The 27,834-nt window shown below is 44.2% G+C and overlaps 1 protein-coding gene, 1 non-coding gene and 1 pseudogene across 2 annotated transcripts in view; 1 reads left to right on the plus strand and 2 right to left on the minus strand.

Annotated features, from left to right (window-relative positions):
• Positions 1-706: 706 nt before the first annotated feature.
• LOC120938658 lies at positions 707-905 on the minus strand. The gene has a single exon (XR_005749197.1). It is a non-coding gene; the product is annotated as a U2 spliceosomal RNA (small nuclear RNA).
• Positions 906-3,978: 3,073 nt separating this feature from the next.
• LOC120936106 (C-type lectin domain family 2 member D-like) overlaps positions 3,979-27,834 on the plus strand; it is a 44,699-nt gene continuing 20,843 nt past the window's right edge. Inside the window, exons 1-3 of the mRNA XM_040348223.1 lie at positions 3,979-4,752; positions 9,734-9,826; positions 11,023-11,100. Of these exons, the coding sequence (XP_040204157.1) occupies positions 4,594-4,752; positions 9,734-9,826; positions 11,023-11,100 (330 nt within the window). The 5' untranslated portion in view covers positions 3,979-4,593. The remainder of the gene's footprint in view (positions 4,753-9,733; positions 9,827-11,022; positions 11,101-27,834) is intronic.
• On the minus strand, positions 4,362-4,492 carry LOC120938697 (annotated as a pseudogene).

The following is a 27,834-nucleotide window of genomic DNA, read 5'->3' on the forward strand; positions in this document are numbered from 1 at the left end:
CAACTGAGTGGGTAAAGTGCCCCCCGGATAGACCCGTTTTTTTAAGCCCGGCAGCCGAGATGTCACTTAGGATTTCTGGGAGGAACAGGCCTCTCTCACAGACCCGGCTCTAGGGCCTCCGCCACAGGCCAATTACAATGACTGAGCTAGGTAGATAAATGGAGCGAATCCTCCCAGTAGATTTCTGCATTGGTCACCAGATGACAGCAAACATACCTGTCAGTACTCTGGTCACCAGATCCCCAATTGGTTCGTTCAGACTCTGTTGGACAACCTGCCTCCGGGTCCTCCTCAAACCGACTCCCCAATCGAACGCCACCCAGCCTGGGATCCTTTCAATAGAACCGGGAACCCAGCAAGTCACTGGGGTCCCCTTGGACCTCCGGATGAGGTTCCAAGTAGTCTGCAATTATGGCCAGGTGGGCCACGCCGGCGGGGTCCATGGATGCACGCACCCTGAAGGTGGATGCTGCACCTGGAACGGGGACCCTGCAAAGAAGATTTTAGAACACATGACACCTGTCACAGATATACTCCCCTCCAGTACGCCTCGCGAGGGAAAAAGCTTCTCTGATTGGCTTACTCTGCCAACACCCCTCTGGGCCAACTGCTGGCCAGGGATGGCATTGCATCCCTGGACCACAGACACAACACAAACAAGTTGGATGATTTTCCATTCAAATCTGTTTTTTGACACTGCGTAAGAAAGGGGTGCACCGGTCCTGGAGGTACTGCAATACCAGGTCGATGCGTGGAGTGGACAGAGCAAGCTCCCTGTTCTAAAAATCCATTTAATATATGGTCCCCAGATAGGGGAAGTTTCAGATATTAAACTGATAAGAACAGATTTTTTTAAATTCTTTTATTTAAAATTTCAACAGATACAAACATAGTATAAAAGCATTTTCTCAAAAGAATATTTACAACATAATATTTTCCAAAATAAACATTTTCCCAAAAATATCAAAAACATGAATATTTATAACAAAAGAACAAAAAATCCCAACAAAATTCCCACAACCACCCTTATTTACATATGCAAAAAACAAAAATGCATTCTTCCCTCAACCCTATCCCTACAAAAACATAGCTCAATCCTTTCCTATCCCTTCATGCTTGGCCTTCTCCGAACCCTGAAAGACAAAATGGCATATATTAGAAAAAACAATATAACAAGGCAACTAAACTTAAATAAAAACAAAATATATCCCTTAGCTCTTCCCCAAATCATCCACCTCCCCTCCCCCACTCCCACCAGCACCACACCCATCCCCCTCCCTCATAATATAATTCATCCCCCAACACCAAAATAGGCTCCCTTCCACCCAAAAAACAATTCCAACTTGGCAAACAAAATACAGCCGGCCCCCCAAAATATCAAAACATGAACAGTTTCCAAAAAATATCAAAAACATGAATATTGATAACAACAAAGAAACAAAAAATCCCAACAAATTTTCCACAACCACCCTTATTTACATATGCAAAAAACAAAAAAAGTATTCTTTCCCTCAACCCTATCCCTACAAAAACATAGCTCAATCCTTTACTATCCCTTCTTGCTTGCCCTTCTCCGAACCCTGAAAGACAAAAAGGCATATATTAGAAAAAAAAAAACATAGCAAGGCAACTAAACTTAAATGAAACAAAAATATATCCCTTAAACCTTCACCATATTTTTCATCCACCTCCCCTCCCCCACTCCCACCAGCACCCCACGCCCATCCCCCTCCCTCAAAATACAATTCAGATTTTATGCTGCGCACACTGAGCGAGAAAGCCTAAAACTAAAAGGAAAAAAAGGCAGGGTCAAAGCAAACCAAAAATGATCAAAATTACTGTCACTCTTAACCTTCCACGTCCCCTTTTTCTTATTTTTTAGGACACCCACCATCTTGGCCTCCAACTCCTTCATCCTAGAGCTCCTACGGTACCCCATGACGGCCTGAAGGTTCTCCTGGTAAAGGACTCCTCTGAACCACCTGCCTCAGTGTCCGGCCCAGTCGGTGAAGGCTCCGCATCACTTGAGAATTCCCCAATAGCCTGTGAGGAGGACAATGACTCGGAGCCCGCTACTTTTTGCTCCCCAGAGTCCTGGTCCAAATCCTCCTCCACACCTTCAACGGGACCTCACTCACCATCTCCATCCGCCTGCTGCTCTCCCTCAGCCGCAAGGTTATCAGGCACACCTCCATTTGAGGAGACCCTACCCGCCCCGGCCTCATCAGGGAGCAATCCAGGCTCCGGACTAGGGTTGCCACCTCATCCCTTTAAACCCGAACACATATGAATTACACAGGTTCTGAGGCTAATTTAATGCAGGAAAGGCAACAAGTGAGTTTAATTACCACCTTAATCAGCCACAGAACCTGTGTAATTAATATGTGTTCGGGTTTAAAGGGATGAGGTGGCAACCCTACTCTGGACCTTGTGACCCATACCCGGCAAGGTCAGCAATAGCCTGACCCAAGGCCTCCAGGGGATCATTGGACCGCTTACTCCCTTTCATGGCATCCGCATAGGAGATCACAGGCGCAGCACCTCCCTCCTTTGCCGGATTACTTGGTCCCGGCATTTCTTTCGCCCTGTTGGTGCGAGACATCTGGGGGCATGCCCTTGTCAGGTGGTCCTCACCCCCACATAGGTGACATTTTTTCCCTTCAGGACACTCGGCTGTTTTATGGGTGGTTCTGAAACAATTGCGACAGACCTGTCCTGCTTGGCAGTCCTCCTTGGTATGGCCGAAGGAGAAACAGAACCTACAGAAAACAGGCTGCCCGGGATACCATAGGTAGCCCCTATTTGGCCCTATGGAAAAAGCCTGTGGTGGGTGTCTAACCCCGCCAATTCCTGCCAAATCCCTCTTAAACTGGACCCAAAATTTCATATGTCCTTTGAAAGTACCAAAAATATTGGTTTGCTTTGACCCTGCCGACACAAACTCAAAATAACGCAAAAGAAAAACTCTAATTTCCTCGTCCTTCACAAAAGGATTATACATGTGCACCGTCAGGGGCACACGTGTCTTGATCTCGCTGCACAAAAAGGTCATACCCTCCAGGATCGGATCTCCAGCCTTCTCCGTTTGTCTCAGCCAACATGTCTGCATATCTGCTTTCGTCCAAAAGGTTACATCATAAAAACCACTGGATGGAAAACATTGCACGCAAAGGATACTCTCCCGTGCAATCCCAAAAAGTTCCTCAAACACGGTCTTCTGTACAAAATGCAGACCAACATCCGCCCTTTTCTGCTCGGTTACCACCAGCCTAATTGTGTTGGGGGCATCAGGAGCTCCCACCACCATCCTGGTACCATAATACCACACACAGACCACAAAGGAAAGGTGGGTCAGCCTCTCGTTGTCTGGGGACTAAGCCTCGGGCCAATAGCAGCAAGGGGGGGCCCTCCGAAAAGGGATGCTCCCCCCAAGGCCGACCTCCGGGTACCCCAGACACCTCTTGACCAAGAATCAGGCAGTCGAGACTACACTTGATCTTAGCCAAAAGGCCGAGAAGCGATAACCCAATTATTCTCTGTTCCGAGCGAGCGGCTTTCCGGCCCCACCGGAGGGCTCGCTGAGAGTTGCCCGTTTGCCTGTACCCAGCACTCACTCTTCCCCCCAGTCTGGGCTTTCCGGAGGTTTGAATACGCAGCCAGACGGGCGTCGCTGGCTTACAGGCCCAATCCCCTGTCTACTGGCCAATCCACACTTTTTTGACACCTGCCCAACACTGCTGGAGCTCAGTCATGACCTTCAGTCATCCCAAACCAAGAATTGCACAGATTCAGGTGCTCTTCGTGCACGTTTAACGAGGGAAATGATTTGCATGGGCCCGCCTCCTAGTTAACATAACGTGGACAAAAAACGAGGGCCACTAGAGGGAGTCAAAGACTAAGGGATCCTCCAGATAAAAAGTAAAAAACCTTGCCTCAGCAGAATTTTCAAGCTAGCTGCTGCAGCAAGGCACACAGCAATGGAGCAAATTCAGCCCACTTGTTTGACAGACAGGGTGGTTGGTCACTGCTATTGAAGGCTTCCTGTTGGGCCTTAGGAGAGCGAGGGAGTAGAACACTAGCTGTCTTGTCGAAATTGGTGCACTGACTAAATCTAGGTGTTCCTGAATAGGTAACTTGATAGAGTGTCATTTGGCGAGCAGCAAAAAAAACTTCTTCCTTCCTTCCCCCCAAGAAAGTGACAAGAAGCAATGAAGACAAAGACACAAGGGTTAAATGCCAGTTTATTGCAAGGAGCCGAGGTTAAGCAAGAAACATTGAGAGCAAAAAGACACAACTTTACAAACAAGCAAGACAAGTTGGATGATTTTCCATTCAAATCTGTTTTTTGACACTGCGTAAGAAAGGGGTGCACCGGTCCTGGAGGTACTGCAATACCAGGTCGATGCGTGGAGTGGACAGAGCAAGCTCTTCTTCCATCTCCCTGTTCTAAAAAGAGTAAAAGGGTTAAAGGGGTGGATACGTCGTCAGAGATGGGAAGGGCTTACTTGCTCTGAAGAATTCCATTGACTGCAGACTCTTCATTCAGTGCTCAGTACTTCAGGAGAGAACAGCTCAGGCTCATCGACTCTACAAATGAACTGCTCTGAAATGTCCGCAACGCAAGAGGAATCAACAAATCAGAACCGATCCTCTGCACCAAGGGACCAGAAGCTGGAAAATGGGGGCACCCAGCCCCCCACACCTAGAGAACTGGATGGGGAACAGGGAGCCGTGGATAGTAGCAAGACATGGGTAAGTAAACTTGGCTTCTCATTAAAAGGCTGATTATCTGTTCTCTCATAGCTCATACTGTATATGGCCGGGGGGGGAGGGGGGTAAAATATAAGTGGTTAATCTGTGGTTTTACCTCCCACCATTCCCCCCCCTTAACCTAATACAGCAGTCACCTGAGGGGGTTGTACACACACTGTGGGTGATATGCTTCGCAGCCGCAACAGGACCCCTGTGTCATGTAAATGAGACCATGCAACCACAGTGCTGTTCTTATTCTGTATGTTTGGACTCTTCACAGTACTACTTCTCTTGTCCCGTATGTGAGGTGTAATTCTCAGTATCTGTTCTTATTATGTATGTATGGACTCTGCACAGTAATACTTCTCTTGTCCTGTATGCTGGGTGTAATTCTCAGTATCTGTTCCTATTCTGTATGTATGGACTCTGCACAGTAATACTTCTCTTGTCCTGTATCCTGCGTGTAATGCCGCGTACACACCATCACTTTATGTGATGTAAAAAAACGACATTTTCTGTGAAGTAAAAAATGACGTTTTTGAAACTTCAATTTTCAAAGACGAAGTTGCCTACACACCATCGTTTTTCTCACAATGTTCTAGCAAAGTGAGGTTACGTTCCACCACTTTTTTCCATTGAAGCTCGCTTCATAAGTAGCTTCTGGGCATGCGCGGGTGAAAAAACGTCGTTTTAAACGACGTTTTTGCTACACACGGTCAATTTCTGTGAAGTAAAAGTTGACGTTTTGAAAAACGACACATAAAATTGAAGCATGCTTATTTTTTTTGGTCGTTTTTTAGAAGACATAAAACGACGTTTTCCCCCACACACGGTCAATTAAAGTGACGTTTTTAAAAACGTCATTTTTTTTCATCACATAAAGTGATGGTGTGTACGCGGCATAATTCTCAGTATCTGTTCCTATTCTGTATGTATGAACTCTGCACAGTACTACTTCTCTTGTCCTGTATGCTGGGTGTAATTCTCAGTATCTGTTCCTATTCTGTATGTATGGACTCTGCACAGTACTACTTCTCTTGTCCTGTGTGCTGGGTGTAATTCTCAGTATCTGTTCCTATTCTGTATGTATGGACTCTGCACAGTAATACTTCTCTTGTCCTGTATGCTGGGTGTAATTCTCAGTATCTGTTCCTATTCTGTATGTATGGACTCTGCACAGTAATACTTCTCTTGTCCTGTATGTTGGGTGTAATTCTCAGTATCTGTTCCTATTCTGTATGTATGGACTCTGCACAGTAATACTTCTCTTGTCCTGTATGTTGGGTGTAATTCTCAGTATCTGTTCCTATTCTGTATGTATGGACTCTGCACAGTAATACTTCTCTTGTCCTGTATGCTGGGTGTAATTCTCAGTATCTGTTCCTATTCTGTATGTATGGACTCTGCACAGTAATACTTCTCTTGTCCTGTATGCTGGGTGTAATTCTCAGTATCTGTTCCTATTCTGTATGTATGGACTCTGCACAGTAATACTTCTCTTGTCCTGTATGTTGGGTGTAATTCTCAGTATCTGTTCCTATTCTGTATGTATGGACTCTGCACAGTACTACTTCTCTGTCCTGTATGCTGGGTGTAATTCTCAGTATATGTTCCTATTCTGTATGTATGGACTCTGCACAGTACTACTTCTCTGTCCTGTATGTTGTGTGTAACTCTCAGTATATGTTCCTATTCTGTATGTATGGACTCTGCACAGTACTACTTCTCTTGTGCTCTGTGTTGAGAAAACAGAAAAAAAAACAAGGGATAGTGCGGGCAGGAAGCCAAAATTGGATACCGTGAAAGAGTACAAAAAGTATGTAAAAGTATAAATTTTATTTGATTATAAAACAGATAAATATTTAAAAGCAATTGTGGAACAGCATAATTCAAAATATAGATACAGCTAGGGCCAGATTCACAGAAGAGATACGCCAGAGCATCTACAAATTTGCCGCGTCGTATCTTAATTTGTGATTCACAAACAAGATACGACGGCTTTTGGCTAAGATCTGACAGGCTTACGGCTTCGTACGCCTTCGGATCTTAGGCTGCAATACTTCGGCCGCCGCTGGGTGGAGTTTGCGTCGTTTTCCAGCGTCGGGTATGCAAATGAGCTTTTACGGCGATCCAAGAAGGTTTTCGCGTTCAGTACATCGCCGCTAGTCATTTTTTCCCGTCGCAAAGTTATGCCTGTTTTTACATTGCTTAACTTTAGACGAGCCATGTTAAAGTATGGCCGTCGTTCCCGCGTCGAATTTCAAAATTTTTTTTTTTGCGTAAGACGTCCGGGAATACGAAAGTACCTTACGCACGTCGCCGTTCAAAAAAATTACGTCACTTCGCGCAAAGCACAGCGAGAATTTCAAAACGGAGCATGCACAGTACGTCCGGCACGGGAGCGCGCCTAATTTAAATGGTACACGCCCCATTTGAATTAGGCGGGCTTGCGCCGGACGCGTTTACGTTACACCGCCGTAAGTTTACAGGCAAGTGCTTTGTGAATCAAGCACTTACGCTGAAAACTTGCGGCAGTGTAACGTAAACGGGATACGTTACGCCGCGGCGCAGGTACCTGAATCTGGCCCCTAGTACCTATATTTTGAATTATGCTGTTCCACAATTGCTTTTAAATATTTATCTGTTTTATAATCAAATTAAATTTATACTTTTACATACTTTTTGTACTCTTTCACGGTATCCTGTTTTGGCTTCCTGCCCGCACTATCCCTTGGGGTTCTTTCTGTTTTCTCAAATTAGTTTGGGATGTGGCAGCAAGTCTCAGGATTAACCGAAGCTCAATTTAGTTTCTCTTTTATAATTTGTCCTCCTGTGTTGGGTAAAATTCTCAGTATCTGTTCCTATTCTGTATGTATGGACTCTGCACAGTAATACTTCTCTTGTCCTGTATGCTGGGTGTAATTCTCAGTATCTGTTCTTATTCTGTATGTATGGACTCTGCACAGTAATACTTCTCTTGTCCTGTATGCTGGGTGTAATTCTCAGTATCTGTTATTATTCTGTATGTATGGACTCTGCACAGTAATACTTCTCTTGTCCTGTATGCTGGGTGTAATTCTCAGTATCTGTTATTATTCTGTATGTATGGACTCTGCACAGTAATACTTCTCTTGTCATGTATGTTGTGTGTAAGGCCCCATACACACGATAGAATCCATCCGCAGATAAATCCCAGCAAATGGGTTTCTGCGGATAGATTCTATGGTGTGTACACGCCAGCGGATCTGTTTCCGCGGAGAAATCTCCTCTGGGATGGATTCCAGCAGATCGGATATTTGCTGAGATGCACAACAAATCCATCTGCTGGAATCCATTCCAACGGATGGATCCGCTCGTCTGTACAGACTTACCGGATCCATCCGTCCAAAGGGATTCCCCGCACGCGTCGTAATGATTTGACGCATGCGTGGAATTCCTCATATGACAGCGTCGCGCCGTCGCCGCGTCATAATCGCGGCGACGGCGCGACACGTCATCGCCAGAGGATTTCCGCGCGGATTTCAATGCGATGGTGTGTACACTCCATCGCATCGAAATCTGCGGAAATCTTTGAGAGGATTTATCCGTGGAAACGGTCCGCTGGACCGTATCCGCGGATAAATTCTCTCGTGTGTATGGGGCCTAACTCAGTATCTGTTCCTATTCTGTATGTATGGACTCTGCACAGTAATACTTCTCTTGTCCTGTATGTTGGGTGTAATTCTCAGTATCTGTTCTTATTCTGTATGTATGGACTCTGCACAGTACCACTTCTCTTGTCCTGTATGCTGGGTGTAACTCTCAGTATCTGTTCTTATTATGTATGTATGGACTCTGCACAGTAATACTTCTCTTGTCATGTATGTTGGGTGTAATTCTCAGTATCTGTTCTTATTCTGTATGTATGGACTCTGCACAGTAATACTTCTCTTGTCATGTATGTTGGGTGTAATTCTCAGTATCTGTTCTTATTCTGTATGTATGGACTCTGCACAGTGAGGCCCCATACACACGAGAGGATTTATCCGCAGATACGGTCCAGCGGACCGTATCCGCGGATAAATCCTCTCGAGGATTTCAGAGGATTTCTATGCGATGGCGTGTACACACCATCGCATTGAAATCCGCGCTGAAATCCTCTGCCGATGACGTGTCGCGCCGTCGCCGCTATTATGACGCGGCGACGGGCGCGACGCTGTCATATAAGGAATTCCACGCATGCGTCAAATCATTACGACGCGTGCGGGGAATCCCTTTAGACGGATGGATCCGGTAAGTCTGTACAGACGAGCGGATCCATCCGTTGGAATGGATTCCAGCAGATGGATTTGTTGTGCATGTCAGCAAATATCCATCTGCTGGAATCCATCCCAGGGGAGATTTATCTGCGGATAAATATCCGTTGGCGTGTACACACCATAGGATCTATCCGCAGAAACCCATTTGATGGGATTTATCTGCGGATAGATTCTATGGTGTGTATGGGGCCTCATACTTCTCTTGTCATGTATGTTGGGTGTAATTCTCAGTATCTGTTCTTATTCTGTATGTATGGACTCTGCACAGTAATACTTCTCTTGTCATGTATGTTGGGTGTGATTCTCAGTATCTGTTCTTATTCTGTATGTATGGACTCTGCACAGTAATACTTCTCTTGTCCTGTATGCTGGGTGTAATTCTCAGTATCTGTTCCTATTCTGTATGTATGGACTCTGCACAGCAACACCTCTCTTGTCCTGTATGCTGGGTGTAATTCTCAGTATCTGTTCTTATTTTGTATGTATGGACTCTGCACAATTCCACTTCTCTTGTCCTGTATTTTGGGGGTAATTCTCAGTATCTGTTCATTAGAAACATAAACATAAAAAATATATTTTCCTCTTAATATTACGAGGCGCACCAGTATTGTCATTAACATATTGAACATTTGAAAAAATATTTGTATTGAACTCAAATGTGTCTTTCATCCTGGTTGGTACAGATCGATGATCCGCAGACGAGCGCGGTGCGTACATCCGCAAACATGTACCATAGTGGCGAACAGGAGAATTATGTCGATGACACTCGGGTACAAGTAAGTGTACAGGAAATATAATATGAACGAACAAGCAGGGGTGATATATGCCCTCTTTATTTCAAGGATGGATGCCAAAATCTCAAGGGAACAACAGGCACAGGCTCTCCCAAAATGGCGCCTGTAGTCCATAGCAGAAGACACACTGGTGCCATGACTGACTTCCCATTAAAAGAGAGAACAAAAAGAAAATTACTTCTCTTGAGCAGGACTCCAGTGGGAGAAAGTAAAAACTACAACAAAATCTCACTATAAGGAAACAATGTGAGACTTAGGCCGCGTACACGCGATCATTTTTCGGGTTGTAAAAAACGATGTTTTTCAGGCTGTAGAAAAAACAAAGTTTTTTTCATCCCGATCATTAAAACGGCGTTGCCTACACACGATCGTGAGAAAAAAAAATGCTCTAGCACAGCGCGGTGACGTACAACACATACGACGGCACTATAAAGGGGAAGTTCCATTCGGATGACGCCACCCTTTGAGCTGCATTAGCTGATTTTGTGTTAGTAAAAGACAATTTGCGCTTTTATGTCTGTTACAGCGTGATGAATGTGCTTACTCCATTGCGAACGGTAGTTTTACCAGAACGAGCGATCCCGTCTCATAACTTGCTTCTGAGCATGCGCAGATTTTTCACGTCATTAAAGCCCACACACGACCATTTTTTACGTCGTGAAAAAATAGAGCATGTTCGTATTTTTTTTTGCCCGTTTTTCAGAACCCAAAAAATGCTCTGAAGCCCACACACAATCGTTTTTGATGACATTAAAAAAAAAGTAATTTTTTACAACCCGAAAAATGATCGTGTGTATGCGGCATAACACCTCATTACACCTGCACTTGCAATAAGTCTGAAATCATCTCCTAAAAAAAACATTTTTTTTTAAATAATTTTTGAATGAACTAAATAAATCACAAGACAGCAAATCAAACTTTGTTTTCCATTTTTTTGTCCTTCTTCAATACTTTTTTATTAATGTAAAAATAAGTTCACTAGAAAATAACAGGTCAAGTCCAAGTGTGCAAAATGCAGGTTTTAAAGTGGACCGAGCATCAGATAATTTAAAAAGTCCACTATAAATCCTGACAATGCTTGAAATGTGCGCGAGAAATTTCTGTCAGTTTTTTGTAGCTTGTATTCGGCTTTGCTGTATATATATATATATATATATATATATATTTTTTGTTTCCAGATGAATACGTTGTTGAATGGAAATTCTGGGCAAATTCAAGAAGGGGGACATCCACAGGGGACATCTTCAGGATATAAGGTGAGGAGGAACCTTGTTAGGCAGACTGTGAGGGGTTGCTGTGTTGTGAATACCTCCCAAATTTTTAACTTCAGAATGAGGGACACTGGAGGAGTAAAAAGACATGCGGCGCGTAACGTCACAGTAAATTGTGTGCGTGGTCAAGCGTCTAGCAGTGGGAGGGGCTTAAGCGATGTGGTTAAACAAAACCCATGCTTCCTTGTTACCTATAAAATATGCTTTGATTGCTTTGTCTGAGCCTAACTCAAAGAACTTCATTAAAATAGTCAGAGACTGCATAGCAGAGGTATAGACATAATACAGAAGATAGAAGAAAGAAAGTCACCGCTCCAGGTGGGTCTACTATACGGTCACACACTAATACAGGATTCCAAGGGTGCTGGCAGTGCACTAGGCAAGGATAAAAGATAGATGAAGGATGGATGGCCGCACTCCAAAAACCGTACAGGTTGTCTTTTATTAAATGAACAGCAGATACATCACCAGATCACAACAACAGGAACAGGGGAACAGCCGACGTTTCGCACAAAATCAGTGCTTATTCATGGCCAACATGCAATAAAACTGTTTGATATATATAGAGATCAAAGGGGGACATGTGACCTCTATTGGTAATTGGCTAGGAGGGGCCTATGGTAACAGGACACACCTAAGGCCAATATAGAGTCACAGCCCACCTGTGCATACCAAAAAATATATGTGGAGAAAATTCCAAAAAGTCCAAAATACAACAATAATCAACATAAATATATATACGTAAACTCAATGTGCATGAGTGAGTAAGTGAAAGTGTAAAGAAACATAATACAATGAAATGCTATCAAATGATTATACAAAGCAATGGATGTGAAAATGAAAATAAAAATCGTGAAGATCGATAGGAAGTTATATATACACATAGGATATATAATAAAAGTAAAAATAGAATAATATGTGTCAGTGAAAATGAAAGTAGAATTCATTATGAATATAAAAATAAGTGTAAAAAAAAGGCTCCGTCTCTGGAACTGCTTGGTTAATGACAAATGCCAGGGAGTGTGTATTAAAAATACATCTACATGTATACATGGACATGAGTGTTAGTGTCTAAGGTGATAAACGTGTGCAGAAAAACCCCATCCCGGTCATAAATCATGATCGGGGGAGGTGTATTGTAGATCAATAATGTGTTGGCAATTATTTATCCAGAAACAAAGAGGGGGAGCGAATATGTTGATATATGTGAATACATAGTGGCCTAATAAACATAGACACACATTGCAAAGAATGGTGAAGATGAGATAGATATTTCTTATATATGCTAATGACGAAAATCAAATAGTGAATGAAAGACGTAAAAGCGGTGAAATACCGCAATATAGAGTTGTAGAAGGACAGATGGAAAACATATGAATAAAAATCAGTATAAAATATACAGAAGTATGAATACCAGAGAAATAGGTTATTCTCTTTTGTATAGTGAACTGTAGATGTCTCATGATGCAAACCCGATAAATTCCATATAAAGAGTAAAGTTCATAAAACATGAAAATGTTAATGAAATATATATGAATGGATAAATGTACGAATAAAAATATATATGTATATGTATATATAGATATATATATATATATATATATATATATATATATATATATATATATATATCTATCATACAGGTAAAAATTGATTACTAACTCAAACAGGTAGTTTAAGTAAAAGAAAGGGGGGAAAAAAGACATTTAACACCAAAGGTGTCTGTATCAGGATATAGATCATTTACACAGATACTGTCATATGTAATTTTAAGGAAAAAAAGAAGAAGGTGAATATCAACGGAAAACGAGGCACGGGCCAGATGTTTACAGAGCCATAACATGCCGCCATAAAGGCGGTGATACATAACAATAAGGCATTGCACATTGTGACGGTATGCGAGGTGCGATACATGATCATAGGTACATTTCACCTCGCATACGTTCTATTATGAGAGACTGAACCAGAATCCGGCCCGGGTTTTACAGCCTCTGGGCCTGGCTAGGGTTCCGGTCCGGATGTTTGGGTCCACTGGAGTCCACAATCAGCTGGACTTTAAAAGACCAGGAAGAGAGCACAACAGGTCTCTGGCTTTGAGACTCAGGAAGGGACCTGAGTGAAGGGAGCGCTGAGTGTTGGACTAAAGAAAGGTTTGCTTTACTGCATGTTTTGTGGGTGACGGGGACCAGCCCTGCACTGTATAGAGAGGAGACTATTTGTTTAGTTAGCGCCGGATGGCAAGGATTTAATTTATTGTTTTCTTTATTTTTTAACCTGCAAACCTTTTAAATAAAACCTGGCATCCGCCAGACTTAAAAAGAAAGTGCCTGCTTGCGGACTATGATTCAGAAAAGGTGATCCCCACAAGCTAATCTCCCACACTTAGTGGATTCAGCGGGCACTTTTCTGAAAATGGAAGAAATGTTAAAGGCCCTGCTACAGGCCAATGCAGCCCAGCAGGAAACCAACCGCCAAGTCACAGAGGCCGCTGCAGCACAAAAGGCTGCCCAGCAGGAGATAAACCGCCAAGTCGCAGAGGCCGCTGCAGCACAACACCGCCAAGTCGCAGAGGCCGCTGCAGCACAACACCGCCAAGTCGCAGAGGCCGCTGCAGCACAATACGCTGCCCAGCAGGAGATGAACCGACAGTTCACCGAAGCTCTGGTGGAACTGAAAAAGGGGTCCGCACCTCCTGTGTCAGCAGAACCAAAAATACTACGGGCCTCCTACCACCTGCAAAAGATGACACCAGCGGATGATGTTGAGGCGTACATGACGACGTTCGAGAGAGTCGCTGTCCGCGAAGGATGGCCAAAAGAGCAGTGGGCGGGACTATTGGCCCCATTCCTAACAGGAGAACCCCAAAAGGCCTATTTTGACTTGGAACCAGATAAGGCCCAGGACTATGAGACTCTAAAGACCGAGATACTTGCACGCTTGGGTGTCACCATGGCAGTCCGGGCCCAGCGCGTGCATCGGTGGTCCTACTCCAGCGGCAGGCCACCCCGGTCACAAATGTTTGACCTTATCCACCTCACCAGGAAGTGGTTACAGCCAGAGACCCTGACCAGCCCTCAGATTGTGGAGCGTGTGGTAATGGACCGGTACCTGCAGGCGCTCCCCGCTGCCCTGAGGAAGTGGGTCGGACAGGGGGACCCCAACACTGCAGCCCAAATGGTGGACCTAGCGGAGAGGTACAGTGCTACCGAGGACTTGATAAACCCACCTATGCCCCACTTCGGTGTGTCTAAGGGTGCAAGATCTCCCAGCGGTTCGGGTAAGACTGTTCCAGGGTTCAAGAGTTTGGGGAGAGTGGATAAGACTGTTACAGCAGATGAGACTGTAGGTCCTAGACCTGGAGACTGGCCAAAGAAGCCAGGAAGGTCTTTGGGACCGTTAAAAGGACTGGGGGTAGGGCAAATACAGTGTTTTCGTTGCCATGCATTAGACCATATTGCTGCAGACTGCCCTCTAAATGATGAACCTATGCAATGTGATTATGTTGATAGGGTAAGACGCATTTCTCTGTTTGCACAGGTCGCATGTGTTGCGGCAGGTCAGTCACCTTGAAAAACAGATGTGCGTTATTTCAGTAGATGGCAAGCCTCTTACAGCCCTGCTAGACTCTGGTAGTGTGGTGACCTTAGTCAGGAGTGCGTGTGTAGACCCCGCAAAACTACACCCCAGTAGTATTGGGGTAATATGCATCCATGGGGACACTCGGGACTACCAGACAGCGGTGGTTGAGGTTGATACCCCCTGGGGCAGTGTAACACATTCAGTGGGGGTGGTACCCTCACTGCTCCATGAAGCTTTAGTGGGGAGAGACTTTCCTCATTTTTGGAAGTTATGGGAGAGCGAAGGGAGGCTCGTAGATAGCGCTCCCCCTACTGGGGAAACACGGGAACTCTCACCAGACCCATTTTGCCACCCATTTGGTGGGATCGAGGAGGCCGGAGATCCTCTTCCATTCCCTGCCATGGCTGGGGAACCGGAGGACTTAAAAGCTAGCACCCAGCCTGAGGGTAACGAACAGGAAACCTTGCCTGACCCTGACATGGAGAGTAGCCAAAATGTGGTACCCGACTTGGAGGTCAGGAGGGAGGATTTCTGTACCGAGCAGCTCCGAGAGCCCACCCTCATGAATGCCAGGGAAAATGTTAAGATGTTGGATGGGGAACCGGTGGATCTTAATTGGGTGGTGTCCTTTCCCTACATGGCAATTAAAAACAATTTGTTATATCGAGTGATAAAACATGAAGAGGAAGAGGTAGAACAGCTACTGGTTCCCAAACCCTTTCGCAGGGTGGTGCTAGACCTGGCTCATGGTCATGTAATGGGGGGACATCTCGGGGTCGAAAAAACCCGGGAGAGAATCACCCAAAGATTCTTCTGGCCCGGTTTGCATGCAGAGGTCAAGGAGTACTGCGAATTGTGCCCCGAGTGCCAAATGTCAGCACCATCGCCCCATTTTCGCAGCCCCCTTGTCCCTCTACCAATAATTTAGGTCCCCTTAGAGAGGATTGGCATGAACCTGGTGGGGCCGGTGGTGAAATCTGCCCGAGGTCACCAGCATATTCTGGTGATCCTGGACTATGCGACTCACTATCCTGAGGCCATACCCTTGCGTAACACCTCCGCTAAGGTTATTGCCAAGGAATTAGTCCAGGTGTTTAGTCGAGTGGGGATCCCAAAAGAGATCTTGACCGATCAAGGCACCCCTTTTTTGTCCAGGGTTACCAAGGAATTGTGTAGATTGTACAAAATCTCCCATCTCCGTACTTCTGTCTACCACCCCCAGACAGATGGTCTGGTTGAAAGGTTTAATAAAACATTGAAGAGTTTGTTGAAAAAGGTGGTCGACAAGGATGGGAGAAACTGGGATTTTTTGCTACCATATCTCATGTTTGCCATACGAGAGGTTCAACAGGCCTCCACAGGCTATTCCCCCTTTGAGCTCTTGTATGGTAGGCATCCCAGGGGCCTGCTAGATATTGCTAAAGAAACGTGGGAAGTAGAGGTCAGCCCATATAGGAGCGTCATAGAGCATGTCTCCTTGATGCAGGACTGAATCACAGCCGTCCTGCCCCTATTACGGGAACATATGGAGCGAGCCCAGGAGGCCCAAAAGAGGGTCTATAACCGGGGTGCCAAGGTCCGTACTTTCAGCCCGGGTGACAGAGTGTTGGTACTGGTTCCCACGGTAGAAAGTACGTTTTTAGCCAAGTGGCAGGGTCCCTTCGAGGTTGTCGAAAGGTTGGGGGAGGTAAACTACAAAGTCTACCAGCCAGGCAAAAGGAAACCACACCAAATTTACCATGTAAATCTCTTAAAGCCCTGGAAGGACCAAGAGACTTTACTGGCCACGTCCCCACCTCCAACAGATCGGATACCCGTGATACCTGACGTTCCTATCACGGATTCCCTGTCCGTAGCACAACAAAAGTGACGTTAGGGCATTCGTGCAGAAAAATAGAGACTTTTTCTCCCCCTTACCCGGACTGACCAACACGATCCAACATGACATAGTGACGGAACCAGGGGTTCGGGTAAATGTAAAACCGTATAGAATTCCAGAGGCCATGCGAGAGGCAGTTGCGGAGGAAATAAAAAATATGTTAGAGTTGGATGTGATCGAAGAGCCCCACAGTGAGTGGTCAAGTCCCATAGTGCTGGTCCCAAAACCTGATGGCAGTATCGGGTTTTGTAATGACTTTAGAAAACGTAACAGTGTGTCCAAATTTGACGCCTACCCGATGCCCCGGGTCGACGAACTTGTGGACAGGTTGGGACAGGCTCGCTACATAACGATCCTAGACCGAACGAAAGGTTATTGGCAGATACCGCTTACTGAATCGGCCAAGGAGAAGACTGCCTTTTCCACTCCTGAGGGCTCGTTTCAGTATAAGCGGATGCCGTTTGGTCTGCACGGAGCCCCTGCATCATTCCAGCGAATGATGGACAAAATTTTGAGACCACATCGCTCGTATGCAGCGGCGTACTTGGACGATGTGGTCATCCACAGCCCAGATTGGGAATCGCACCTGCTCCGTGTACAAGCGGTGGTAGATTCCCTTAGGGAAGCACATCTCACGGCCAATCCAAATAAATGTGCCATAGGCCTGGAGGAGGCAAAATACCTTGGGTACATTATTGGCCGGGGAGTGGTCAAGCCGCAGACCAATAAGATTGAGGCAATTCAAAAATGGCCCCAACCGGTCAATAAAAAAACAAGTGAGGGCCTTCCTGGGCATTACGGGGTATTACAGGCGTTTCATACACAATTTTGCCACCGTTGCCGCCCCCTTGACCGATCTGATGAAGGGTAGGGGGTCGATCATGGTCAAGTGGAACCCCGAAGCCGAGGAGGCATTTCAGAAGTTAAAACAGGCTCTTTGTATGTTACTCGTACTAGTAACCCCCGGATTTTAGCCAGAAGTTTGTTGTACAGACGGACGCCTCTGAGGTGGGCCTAGGGGCCGTACTGTCACAGAACAGGGATGGTGAGGAGCACCCAGTGGTATACCTGAGCAGGAAGCTGAACAAGCATGAGAAAAATTATGCCATAGTAGAAAAGGAGTGTCTCGCCATTAAGTGGGCCTTAGACTCCCTGAGGTATTACCTACTGGGGAGGTCATTTAAGCTGGTCAGACCATGCTCCCCTGAAGTGGATGTGTGATAACAGGGAGAAAAATGCTTGTGTGACAAGGTGGTTCCTGGCTTTACAGCCTTTTAAATTTACGTTGGAGCACAGGCCAGGAAAGCTCCAAAATAATGCAGATGCCCTCTCCCGTGTGCACTGTATGGTTGGGTCAAGTGCTCAGCCGCAGGGGCTTGAGCAGAGGGGGAGGATATGTGACGGTATGCGAGGTGCGATACATGATCATAGGTACATTTCACCTCGCATACGTTCTATTATGAGAGACTGAACCAGAATCCGGCCCGGGTTTTACAGCCTCTGGGCCTGGCTAGGGTTCCGGTCCGGATGTTTGGGTCCACTGGAGTCCACAATCAGCTGGACTTTAAAATACCAGGAAGAGAGCCTAACAGGGCTCTGACTTTGAGACTCAGGAAGGGACCTGAGTGAAGGAAGCGCTGAATGTTGGACTAAAGAAAGGTTTGCTTTACTGCATGTTTTGTGGGTGGCGGGGACCAGCCATGCACTGTATAGAGAGGAGACTATTTGTTCAGTTAGCACCGGACGGCAAGGATTTAATTTATTGTTTTCTTTATTTTTTAACCTGCAAACCTTTTAAATAAAACCTGGCATCCGCCAGACTTAAAAAGAAAGTGCCTGCTTGCGGACTATCATTCAGAAAAGGTGATCCCCACGAGCTAATCTCCCACAACATATAGATGTACATAGGTAAAATGAGCTTGTGATCAGAACCGTTATTGAAAAATACATTGCGATTCTTACCACATCTCAACGCGTGTTGGCTTTCATATCGAAAGGGAGGAAATGGGAATGGGAGGAAAGTATGTGTTAATACTGAAGGAAACTTTGCAAACTGATGGAACACATCGGATGCAAGGTTACAGTAAAGTAGGTCTGGGGGCAATGTCCAATGGGGTTGATACGAGTTTAGAGTAAAAAAAGGAAAAAATTACATATAAGCATAAGTACTCTCACTATAATGCAGGAAACGGATGGGGATGCATGGGTGACACCCAATGCAACTCGCCGACCTGAAAATGCGTGAAAAACTATGTGGAGGGGCATTGTGGACAAAACATGTGTGCCTATATAATGTAAGGTGTAACAAGGCACTTAAGCCCACGTGATCCGTGACATTACTTCTAACAAGGTATGTCTTAAATAAAAATTATTGTGTATATGTGTGTGCAGGCATATAAATATGTAAAAGAATAAAGTTTCACTGCACACACGCAAGAAATCAATATAAAAACAGAAAAATGCAAGACAGAGTCCACGGTACGCGCATAGTCATGTTGGACTGTGATTATAACTCATAATTAATATATTTAATTGAGAAAGTTTGGAAAAAATGAGACATGCGTCTCTAATATTTCCAATACATTAATTACTTATCTTCTTGTCATTAGTTAACCACTTGCTTACTGGGCACATAAATCCCCTTCGTGCCCAGGCGAAATTTCAGCTTCCGGCACTGCGTCGCTTTAACTGACATTTGCGCGGTCGTGCGACGTGGCTCCCAAACAAAATTAACGTCTTTTTTTTCCCCACAAATAGAGCTTTATTTTGGTGGTATTTGATCACCTCTGCGGTTTTTATTTTTTGCGCTATAAACAAAAAAAGCGACAATTTAAAAATATATATATATATATATATATATATATATATATATATATATATATATATATATATATATATATATATATATATATATTTTTTTTTTTTTACTTGTTGCTATAATAAATATCCCAATTTTTTTTTTTTTTAATATTTTTTTTCTCAGTTAAGGCCGAAAAAAAAAAACCGCAATAAGCGACTGGTTTGCGCAAAAGTTATAGCGCCTACAAAATGGGGGATAGATTTATGATTTTTTTTTTTTTTACTTGTAATGGCGGCGATTTGCGACAGGACGTCCAGGGACGTCCACCCGGCACTTGAGAGCCGCGCTGTGGACGTATTTCGACCATAGCGCGGATCTCAAGTGGTTAATTAATGTTATCATTTCTTGTGCTGCAAGTATGTGCACAAATTAGAACATGATAATAACCAACTGGACATAAATAATGTGGGCGCGTGGTACGTGGACACTGTGAAGCAGGGCCTATTGAATGGTAATGTATAAAAATGGCCAATTATGTATTTACATATGGCAAGTATAAACCATGTCAAGGGCAATGTGAAAACAATAATGATAAACGCAGAGAAAAGATTATTATCAAAATGTAAACAGAAAATATTGGGAATTCTGAATGACACATGACTTTGAAACATTGTAAAAATTTCATGCATGTTGTGTCAAATGAAAACTTCAAGATGGCTGGAACAAGGGTTAGTGAAAGCTCTGAATGAGAGCTATAGAGGAAGGTTTCCTGACACATATAACCGATGTATTTGTAATATAAAGTATAGTGGATGTGATGCACTAATCATAGTAATAGGAAACATCCCATTGAAAGTTTAACCCCTCAGGCATCCTAGTGCCTAAAAGAAAAATCCAAAATACTTCTCATCTACAAAGCAATCGAAATTTGTCACCCCCTCTCACTGGACGGGTGATTTTCTCCATGCCTTGTATATGCAGACTAGAAGTATCTTTGTGGTGGACTGAGTTCCAGTGTCTCGCTACATTTGTGTTGTGATCTTGATTAATGTCATAAAGATGGTCTCTGAGTCTGTCTTTCAACCTCCTGATCGTGCGACCCACATATTGAACATGACATAGATCGCAGCTAATGACATAAACTACATATGCAGTATTACAGTTGATAAATTGCTTGATGTCATGATTTTTGTTCATTGAGTTAGAGTGTACAGATGGCCCAGTTGTGATATATTTACAGTACCTACAACCCCCAATACCACATCTGAAAGTGCCTTTGAATGTTAGCCAATTGTCACGGCTTGGTTTACTTTGGAACAGACTCGGAGATAAAATGCCTCCTATAGAGGGGGCTCTCCTGCTGACTGTTTTGACACCTTGTGTCAAGATGGATTGATAAGTAATGTCATTAAATAGGACCGGAAGATATTTGTTGATAATATGTCTAATACTATTGAATTCCCGACTGTAGGGGGTGGAAAAAATAGGGATGGCATTATTAAAGGATGATACTTTATTAGAACGTTTGTTATCAAGCAAAGAGGATCTGGGGATGGAATATAATCTAAGAAGTGCCCTGTTGATAATCTTGGCGGGATAACCCCTGTCTTTAAATCTGGACGCCATGTCAGAGGATTCCCGAGTAAAGTCATCCGCATTGCTGCACAGACGTTTGAGCCTAAGGAATTGCCCAAAGGGAATTCCTTTGATGGTGTGCTGGGGGTGTGAGGAATCTGCACGTAAAAGGGTATTACCCGCCGTGTCTTTTCTAAATAAGCTGGTAGTAATAGAGCCATCAGTGCCGGTGAGTCTGACGTCCAGAAAATCAATTGTGATTGGTTGCAAATTACCGGTAAAACGTAGGTTAAGACTATTACATTAAGATATAGCAACCAAGTATCAAGGCTGGCAGACTCATCGGAACTGATAAACAGCAGGTCGTCAATATAGCGACAAAAAAAATACAGTATCCAGGCGATGGGGGCTATCACATCCAAAGATGCGGGACCTCTCCCACCATCCCATGTAGAGATTGGCTAGGGAGGGGGAGAACTTGGCTCCCATAGAGGCCCCGCATCTTTGGAGGTAATAGTCCCCATCGAACATGAAAAAATTATGAGTAAGTAAATATTCTAATGATAGAATAATGAATTCTTGTAGTGCTAGCGAAAACCTGCCCGACTCCTTCAAAAAGTGACCAACAGCCCGGAGGCCTAAATGGTGTGGAATACAAGAGTACAGGCTCACTACATCGCAACAATGGCAGTAACTGAACCTTATAGGAAGTTACATGACATCAAAACCCCGGCATTTACAGAAGCTTTTTATTCATGTGTAAATATCGATCCCGAGGATGTAGATCTGGGCTCCTTTGAAATGAGTCTTTCTGCCCTCGAAGCCAAATTAGACGTGTGGGAACTTAAATTAAATACAATTTTGGACATTGTTGCACCTTTAACAATGTCTAAAAATCGCCACAGGGCTGGCAAAAACCAACCCTGGTACAGCCACTACTTGTCTATTATTAAAAGGAAATGTCGGGCACTAGAACGCCATTGGTATAAGACCAAAAACTCGACTGACAAGAGGCAGTATAGAATTCAATGCCGAGCTTATACACAGGCCTTAAAACGGCAAAAAAGGTCCCATTATGGTAATCTTATCGATAACGCCGATAACAGTGCTTCGGCACTTTTTAAAATAGTTAAAACCTTATTCTCGCCTACGCAGAGCCAGGTGAATATACCCCATTCGCAGGCTCTGTGCGACAATCTACTTAATACTTTTGTTACTAAAGTAGCCGACATACGCTTAGGCATAGGACAACTAACTCCCTTGGAATATCCCAAATCCTCATCCGACCCCCTGTCACTCTTAGGGACTGACTCACAGAAACCAATCACTTGCCCCCCCAAACCAAATTCCTCAGTGCCTAATTCCCTGTCGTCCTTTAGTAAGGTCAGCCGGGAACATCTTCTAAAATCTATGGCAAAAATTAAGGCCTCCTACTTCTATGGTGACATTTGTCCAGCCTGGCTCTTGAAGAAGAATGCAGAGCTGGTTGTGAACGACCTCCTGATACTTGTCAATCTTTCTCTAACCCATGGCGTGTTTCCGGCTCGCTGGAAACATGCCATTATCACACCAATTTTAAAAAAAACCAACTTGGACCCTGGCTGTCTTTCTAATTACAGACCCATTTCTGCTATAGGTTTCCTGGCTAAACTGGTGGAATACGAAATTTTTCTCCAACTTCAATCGTACTCGGAGACAACAGGTCTGTTCCACGACTCGCAGTGCGGTTTCCGCCCGGGCCGTGGGATTGAGCTCACGATTCTTTCCACCAGAGAGAAGCTGCTCGGAGTCAGGGATGCGGGGGGAGCGGCTGCCTTGGTGCTCCTTGACCTCTCCGCAGCCTTTGACACCGTGGACCACGCTATGTTGATTGCCAGGCTTCGGGACGAGTTTCACATTACCGGCTCCGCTTCACATTGGCTTTCAGACTTTCTCACCCACAGGACCTTTCAGGTTAAAACCGGTCCTTTCCTATCTGCCATCAGCACCCTGAGTTGTGGGGTGCCTCAGGGCTCTGCCCTGTCACCATGGCTGTTTAATGTGTATCTTCGGCCACTTGCGAGTCTGCTGGAAACCCATGCAGTGTTTAATCGGTTGTACGCAGACGATGTCCAGTTGGTCGTTGACAGCCTATCCGACCCTGCTCCTGGCCTGCAGCTTGCTTCCTGTCTATTAGACATCAAACAATGGATGGATCGCAACTCCCTTAGTCTAAATGCTAAAAAGACAGAAATTCTCATCTCTGGACGTATTGATCCAGCTGTCTTTTTGGGAAACTGGCCTACGAGCCTTGGGCCGTGTCCGGTTCCAGTGAATCAAGTCCGCGTCCTGGGGACAATTTTTGACTGTAATCTGAATTGGATACCCCAAGTCAATCAATGTATCCACAATGCACTGTATTACATCAGGTGTTTGAGAAAGGTCAAAAATTTGTTTTCTCAGTACCACCGGAAAGTCTTGGTTCAATCTCTCGTCAACTCCCGGATTGACTTCAACAATATTGTGTATTTGGGTATGCCTCTAAAGTGGCTGAGGAAAATCCAGCTCGTCCAGAACCAGGCCGCTAGACTAATCTCCGGCTTAAATAGGCGGGAGCATATTACCCCTACCCTGCGATCACTGCACTGGCTCACTGTGGTAGATCGCATTGAGTTTAAGGCTCTCTGTCTCGCCTATCGCGCTTATCATGGGACGGGCCCACAATACCTGAATTCCTTGATAACGCGATACACCCCTGCACGAGGACTTAGATCACTTACAGCTGGTCTCATCACTTGTCCATCTGCTCGCCTGCTTACCTTCGGGGGTAGACGCTTTTCTGTGAGAGCAACGGCCCTATGGAATAGTCTCCCTGTTTCTATCCGGTCTCTCCCCTCCATTATGGCCTTTCGTAAAAGGATAAAAACTTGGTTTTTTGAGGGAAAAGCAGGCTGAGTCACGTTAGTTTTCCCTGTTGCTCCTTGGTAGTTTGCTTTTTTGTGCTCTCCTTTTTTCTTTTCCTTCTATTTTCTTTCCCTGACTTGATTTATCTATTTACAGGTATGTCTTCTGCGCTTAGACGCTTCCCTGACGGGTCAGTATTTGGCGCATTACAAATACAATAAATCAATCAATCAATCAATCAACTGATCCACCTATATTTTTCATCCCATGGAAAGTTGTTGGGTATCCCGTAGAAAACCGGGGAGCCTGGCTACTAAGGGTTGTAACTGTCCATCAACCCATTCCCCCAGTCTTTCATTTAATGACCCGATACCTGCCACTATAGGTCTCCCTGTTAAAGGATTTAAACCTTTGTGTACTTTTGGTAAGTGATGGAAGACTGGGGTAACGGGATGACTAGGAATTAAAAGGTTTTTGTCAGAATCCTTAATAATACCAGCCTGTACACCTCTATCTAGAATGGTGATTAGTGCTTTGGTGAAAGGCACAGTGGGATTCGTTTTAAGAAGCTGGTAGGTGTTGGCATCTGACAATTGACGAACAGCTTCCTCTCTATACATAGATGAATCTAGGACAACTACAGAGCCTCCTTTGTCGGCATTGCGAATAGTAATGTTGACATCTGTTTTTAGAGAGTTCAAAGCTTGTGTCTCCTCCAAAGACAAATTATTAGAAAACTGGTTTCTGCGACAGGTGCGGGCCAGGCGTGTAAGATCCCTCTCTACTAGTGATTGGAAAGAGTCGAGATCCTTGCCCCTAGATCCCAGTGGATAGAAATTAGATCTCATGTTAAAGGAAATGGTGTTGTGACCATCCACTGGGTCAACGGGACAGGGGTGCGACTCGGTAAACAAATCTGTGAGGTCATTTAAAGCACAGGCCTCTTTAAAGAGAAGAGGAGACGAGACCAACTCACCTGACCCCTGACTGTCAGCAAAGACATGTTCTGAACCAGAAAATGAAGAAAAAAAGTGTTTTTTAAAAGTAAGTCCACGTGAAAACTTGTTGACGTCCAAGATGGTCTGAAAAGGGTCGAAATGTCTGGGGCAGAAGTTCAATCCTTTGGATACAAGTTCAGTTTCAGCAGTATTTAAAGTTCTTTGTGAGATGTTGATGACATTAGATGTCATTTCTGAGTGGCTCCCCGTAAAGCATATGGGGTGTTTTTCTTTCTCGCTTCTTTGTTGGAAACACGAGGGTGTCCCCCCGGCCGTGTCCCCTCACTGTTGGAAGATCTTGTTTGTGCGGCACCCCGATCAGGTAAAGACTCAGCCTGATGTCGCCTGAGTGTCATAGGCAACCTCACTATCGAAGTCCGAAAAGCTGACTTTTTTTACTCTGTTCTTGCGGCCACGCTTATGCTGATACTGTAGTTGCTTCCAAACATAGACATTATTACTCTCGTAATCAATACGGTCTCATGTTTGCTTGCCTTTCTTTGTGTCAATCACATGCTGTTCAAGCTTGTCTAATTTTTTGTTTAGTTTGCCATCCAAACTGCCAAATTCAGGATGTGTTTGTAGAGGGATGAGTTCTTTTTGAATGGAGTTGATCTCCGTCTGTAGTTTCTCCGTCTGTTCTAAATTGGATCTGATCAGTATGTCCATCAGACCGAGTGAACAGGTGCTGAGAGTATCAGTCCATTCCTTTTTTAACTCATTGTTGCACAACTCTGAGGTGGGAAATTTTTTAATGCGTAATCTGCGTGGAATTTGTGCCATCTTGACATAGTCTGATAAATGATAAGTGTCCTAATATAATCTGATTTCTTTAGCCATGAGATGTTCAAGTTGTCTAAACATAGTAAGTAATGACACATCATTGCCGGTGTTGAGAGGCAGAGTAACTTAAACTCTCGCTCTGAATGGGTTCTCTGCTGATGTTTTCAAAGTCCTGCTAAAACCCTGTTCTGATGTGGTCGGTGTGGGTATGCTGTTATCCATGGAAGACTGGTAATCCTGAAAAGAACTGTAGTCAAGAGAAGACTGACAATGAGTTGACCAAATCTGTAGATAAGACCCCCGAGCTGGTGGCAAGGAGTGCAAAATCCAAAGCGAATAGAAGAAAGAAAGTCACCGCTCCAGGTGGGTCTACTATACGGTCACACACTAATACAGGATTCCAAGGGTGCTGGCGGTGCACTAGGCAAGGATAAAAGATAGATGAAGGATGGATGGCCGCACTCCAAAAACCGTACGGGTTGTCTTTTATTAAATGGAACAGCAGATACATCACCAGATCACAACAACAGGAACAGGGGAACAGCCGACGTTTCGCACAAAATCGGTGCTTATTCATGGCTAACATGCAATAAAACTGTTTGATATATATAGAGATCAAAGGGGGACATGTGACCTCTATTGGTAATTGGCTAGGAGGGGCCTATGGTAACAGGACACACCTAAGGCCAATATAGAGTCACAGCCCACCTGTGCATACCAAAAAATATATGTGGAGAAAATTCCAAAAAGTCCAAAATACAACAATAATCAACATAAATATATATACGTGAACTCAATGTGCATAAGTGAGTAAGTGAAAGTGTAAAGAAACATAATACAATGAAATCCTATCAAATGATTATACAAAGCAATGGATGTGAAAATAAAAATTGTGAAGATCGATAGGAAGTTATATATATACACATAGGATATATAATAAAAGTAAAAATAGAATAATATGTGTCAGTGAAAATGAAAGTAGAATTCATTATGAATATAAAAATAAGTGTAAAAATAACCCCTCAGGCACTAAGATGCTTGAGGGGTTAAACTTTCAATGGGATGTTTCCTATTACTATGATTAGTGCATCACATCCACTATACTTTATATTACAAATACATCGGTTATATGTGTCAGGAAACCTTCCTCTATAGCTCTCATTCAGAGCTTTCACTAACCCTTGTTCCAGCCATCTTGAAGTTTTCATTTGACACAACATGCATGAAATTTTTACAATGTTTCAAAGTCATGTGTCATTCAGAATTCCCAATATTTTCTGTTTACGTTTTGATAATAATCTTTTCTCTGCGTTTATCATTATTGTTTTCACATTGCCCTTGACATGGTTTATACTTGCCATATGTAAATACATAATTGGCCATTTTTATACATTACCATTCAATAGGCCCTGCTTCAGTGTCCACGTACCACGCGCCCACATATTTATGTCCAGTTGGTTATTATCATGTTCTAATTTGTGCACATACTTGCAGCACAAGAAATGATAACATTAACTAACTAATGACAAGAAGATAAGTAATTAATGTATTGGAAATAATATTAGAGACGCATGTCTCATTTTTTCCAAACTTTCTCAATTAAATATATTAATTATGAGTTATAATCACAGTCCAACATGACTATGCGCGTACCGTGGATTCTGTCTTGCATTTTTCTGTTTTTATATTGATTTCTTGCGTGTGCGTGTGTGCAGTGAAACTTTATTCTTTTACATATTTATATGCCTGCACACACATATACACAACTATTTTTATTTAAGACATACCTTGTTAGAAGTAATGTCACAGATCTTAGGTGCCTTGTTACACCTTAGGCCTCGTACAGACGACTGAACATGTCTGCTGAAACTGGTCCGCGGACCAGTTTCAGCAGACATGTTCGATCGTCTGTACAGCCGAGCGGACAGGTTTCCAGCGGACATTTGTCCAGCCGACCGTTTTGCGGCGGACAAATGTTTCTTAGCATGCTAAGAAACATGTCCGCTGGAATCCTGTCTGTCAGACATGTTCGGTCGTCTGTACAGACTCACCGTACATGTCCGAGCGGCCGCCATCCCTCGCATGCGTCGAATCACCTTGACGCATGCGTGGAAGCATTGAACTTCCAGGGCCGCGCACGTCGCCGCATCATCGTCGCGGCGACGGCGTGGCCACGTTGCGACACGTCACCGCGATTGTTTTCCACGGGGATTTTGGTCTGA

This window comes from Rana temporaria, chromosome 4, assembly GCF_905171775.1.
Source record: "Rana temporaria chromosome 4, aRanTem1.1, whole genome shotgun sequence".
NCBI lineage: Eukaryota > Metazoa > Chordata > Amphibia > Anura > Ranidae > Rana > Rana temporaria.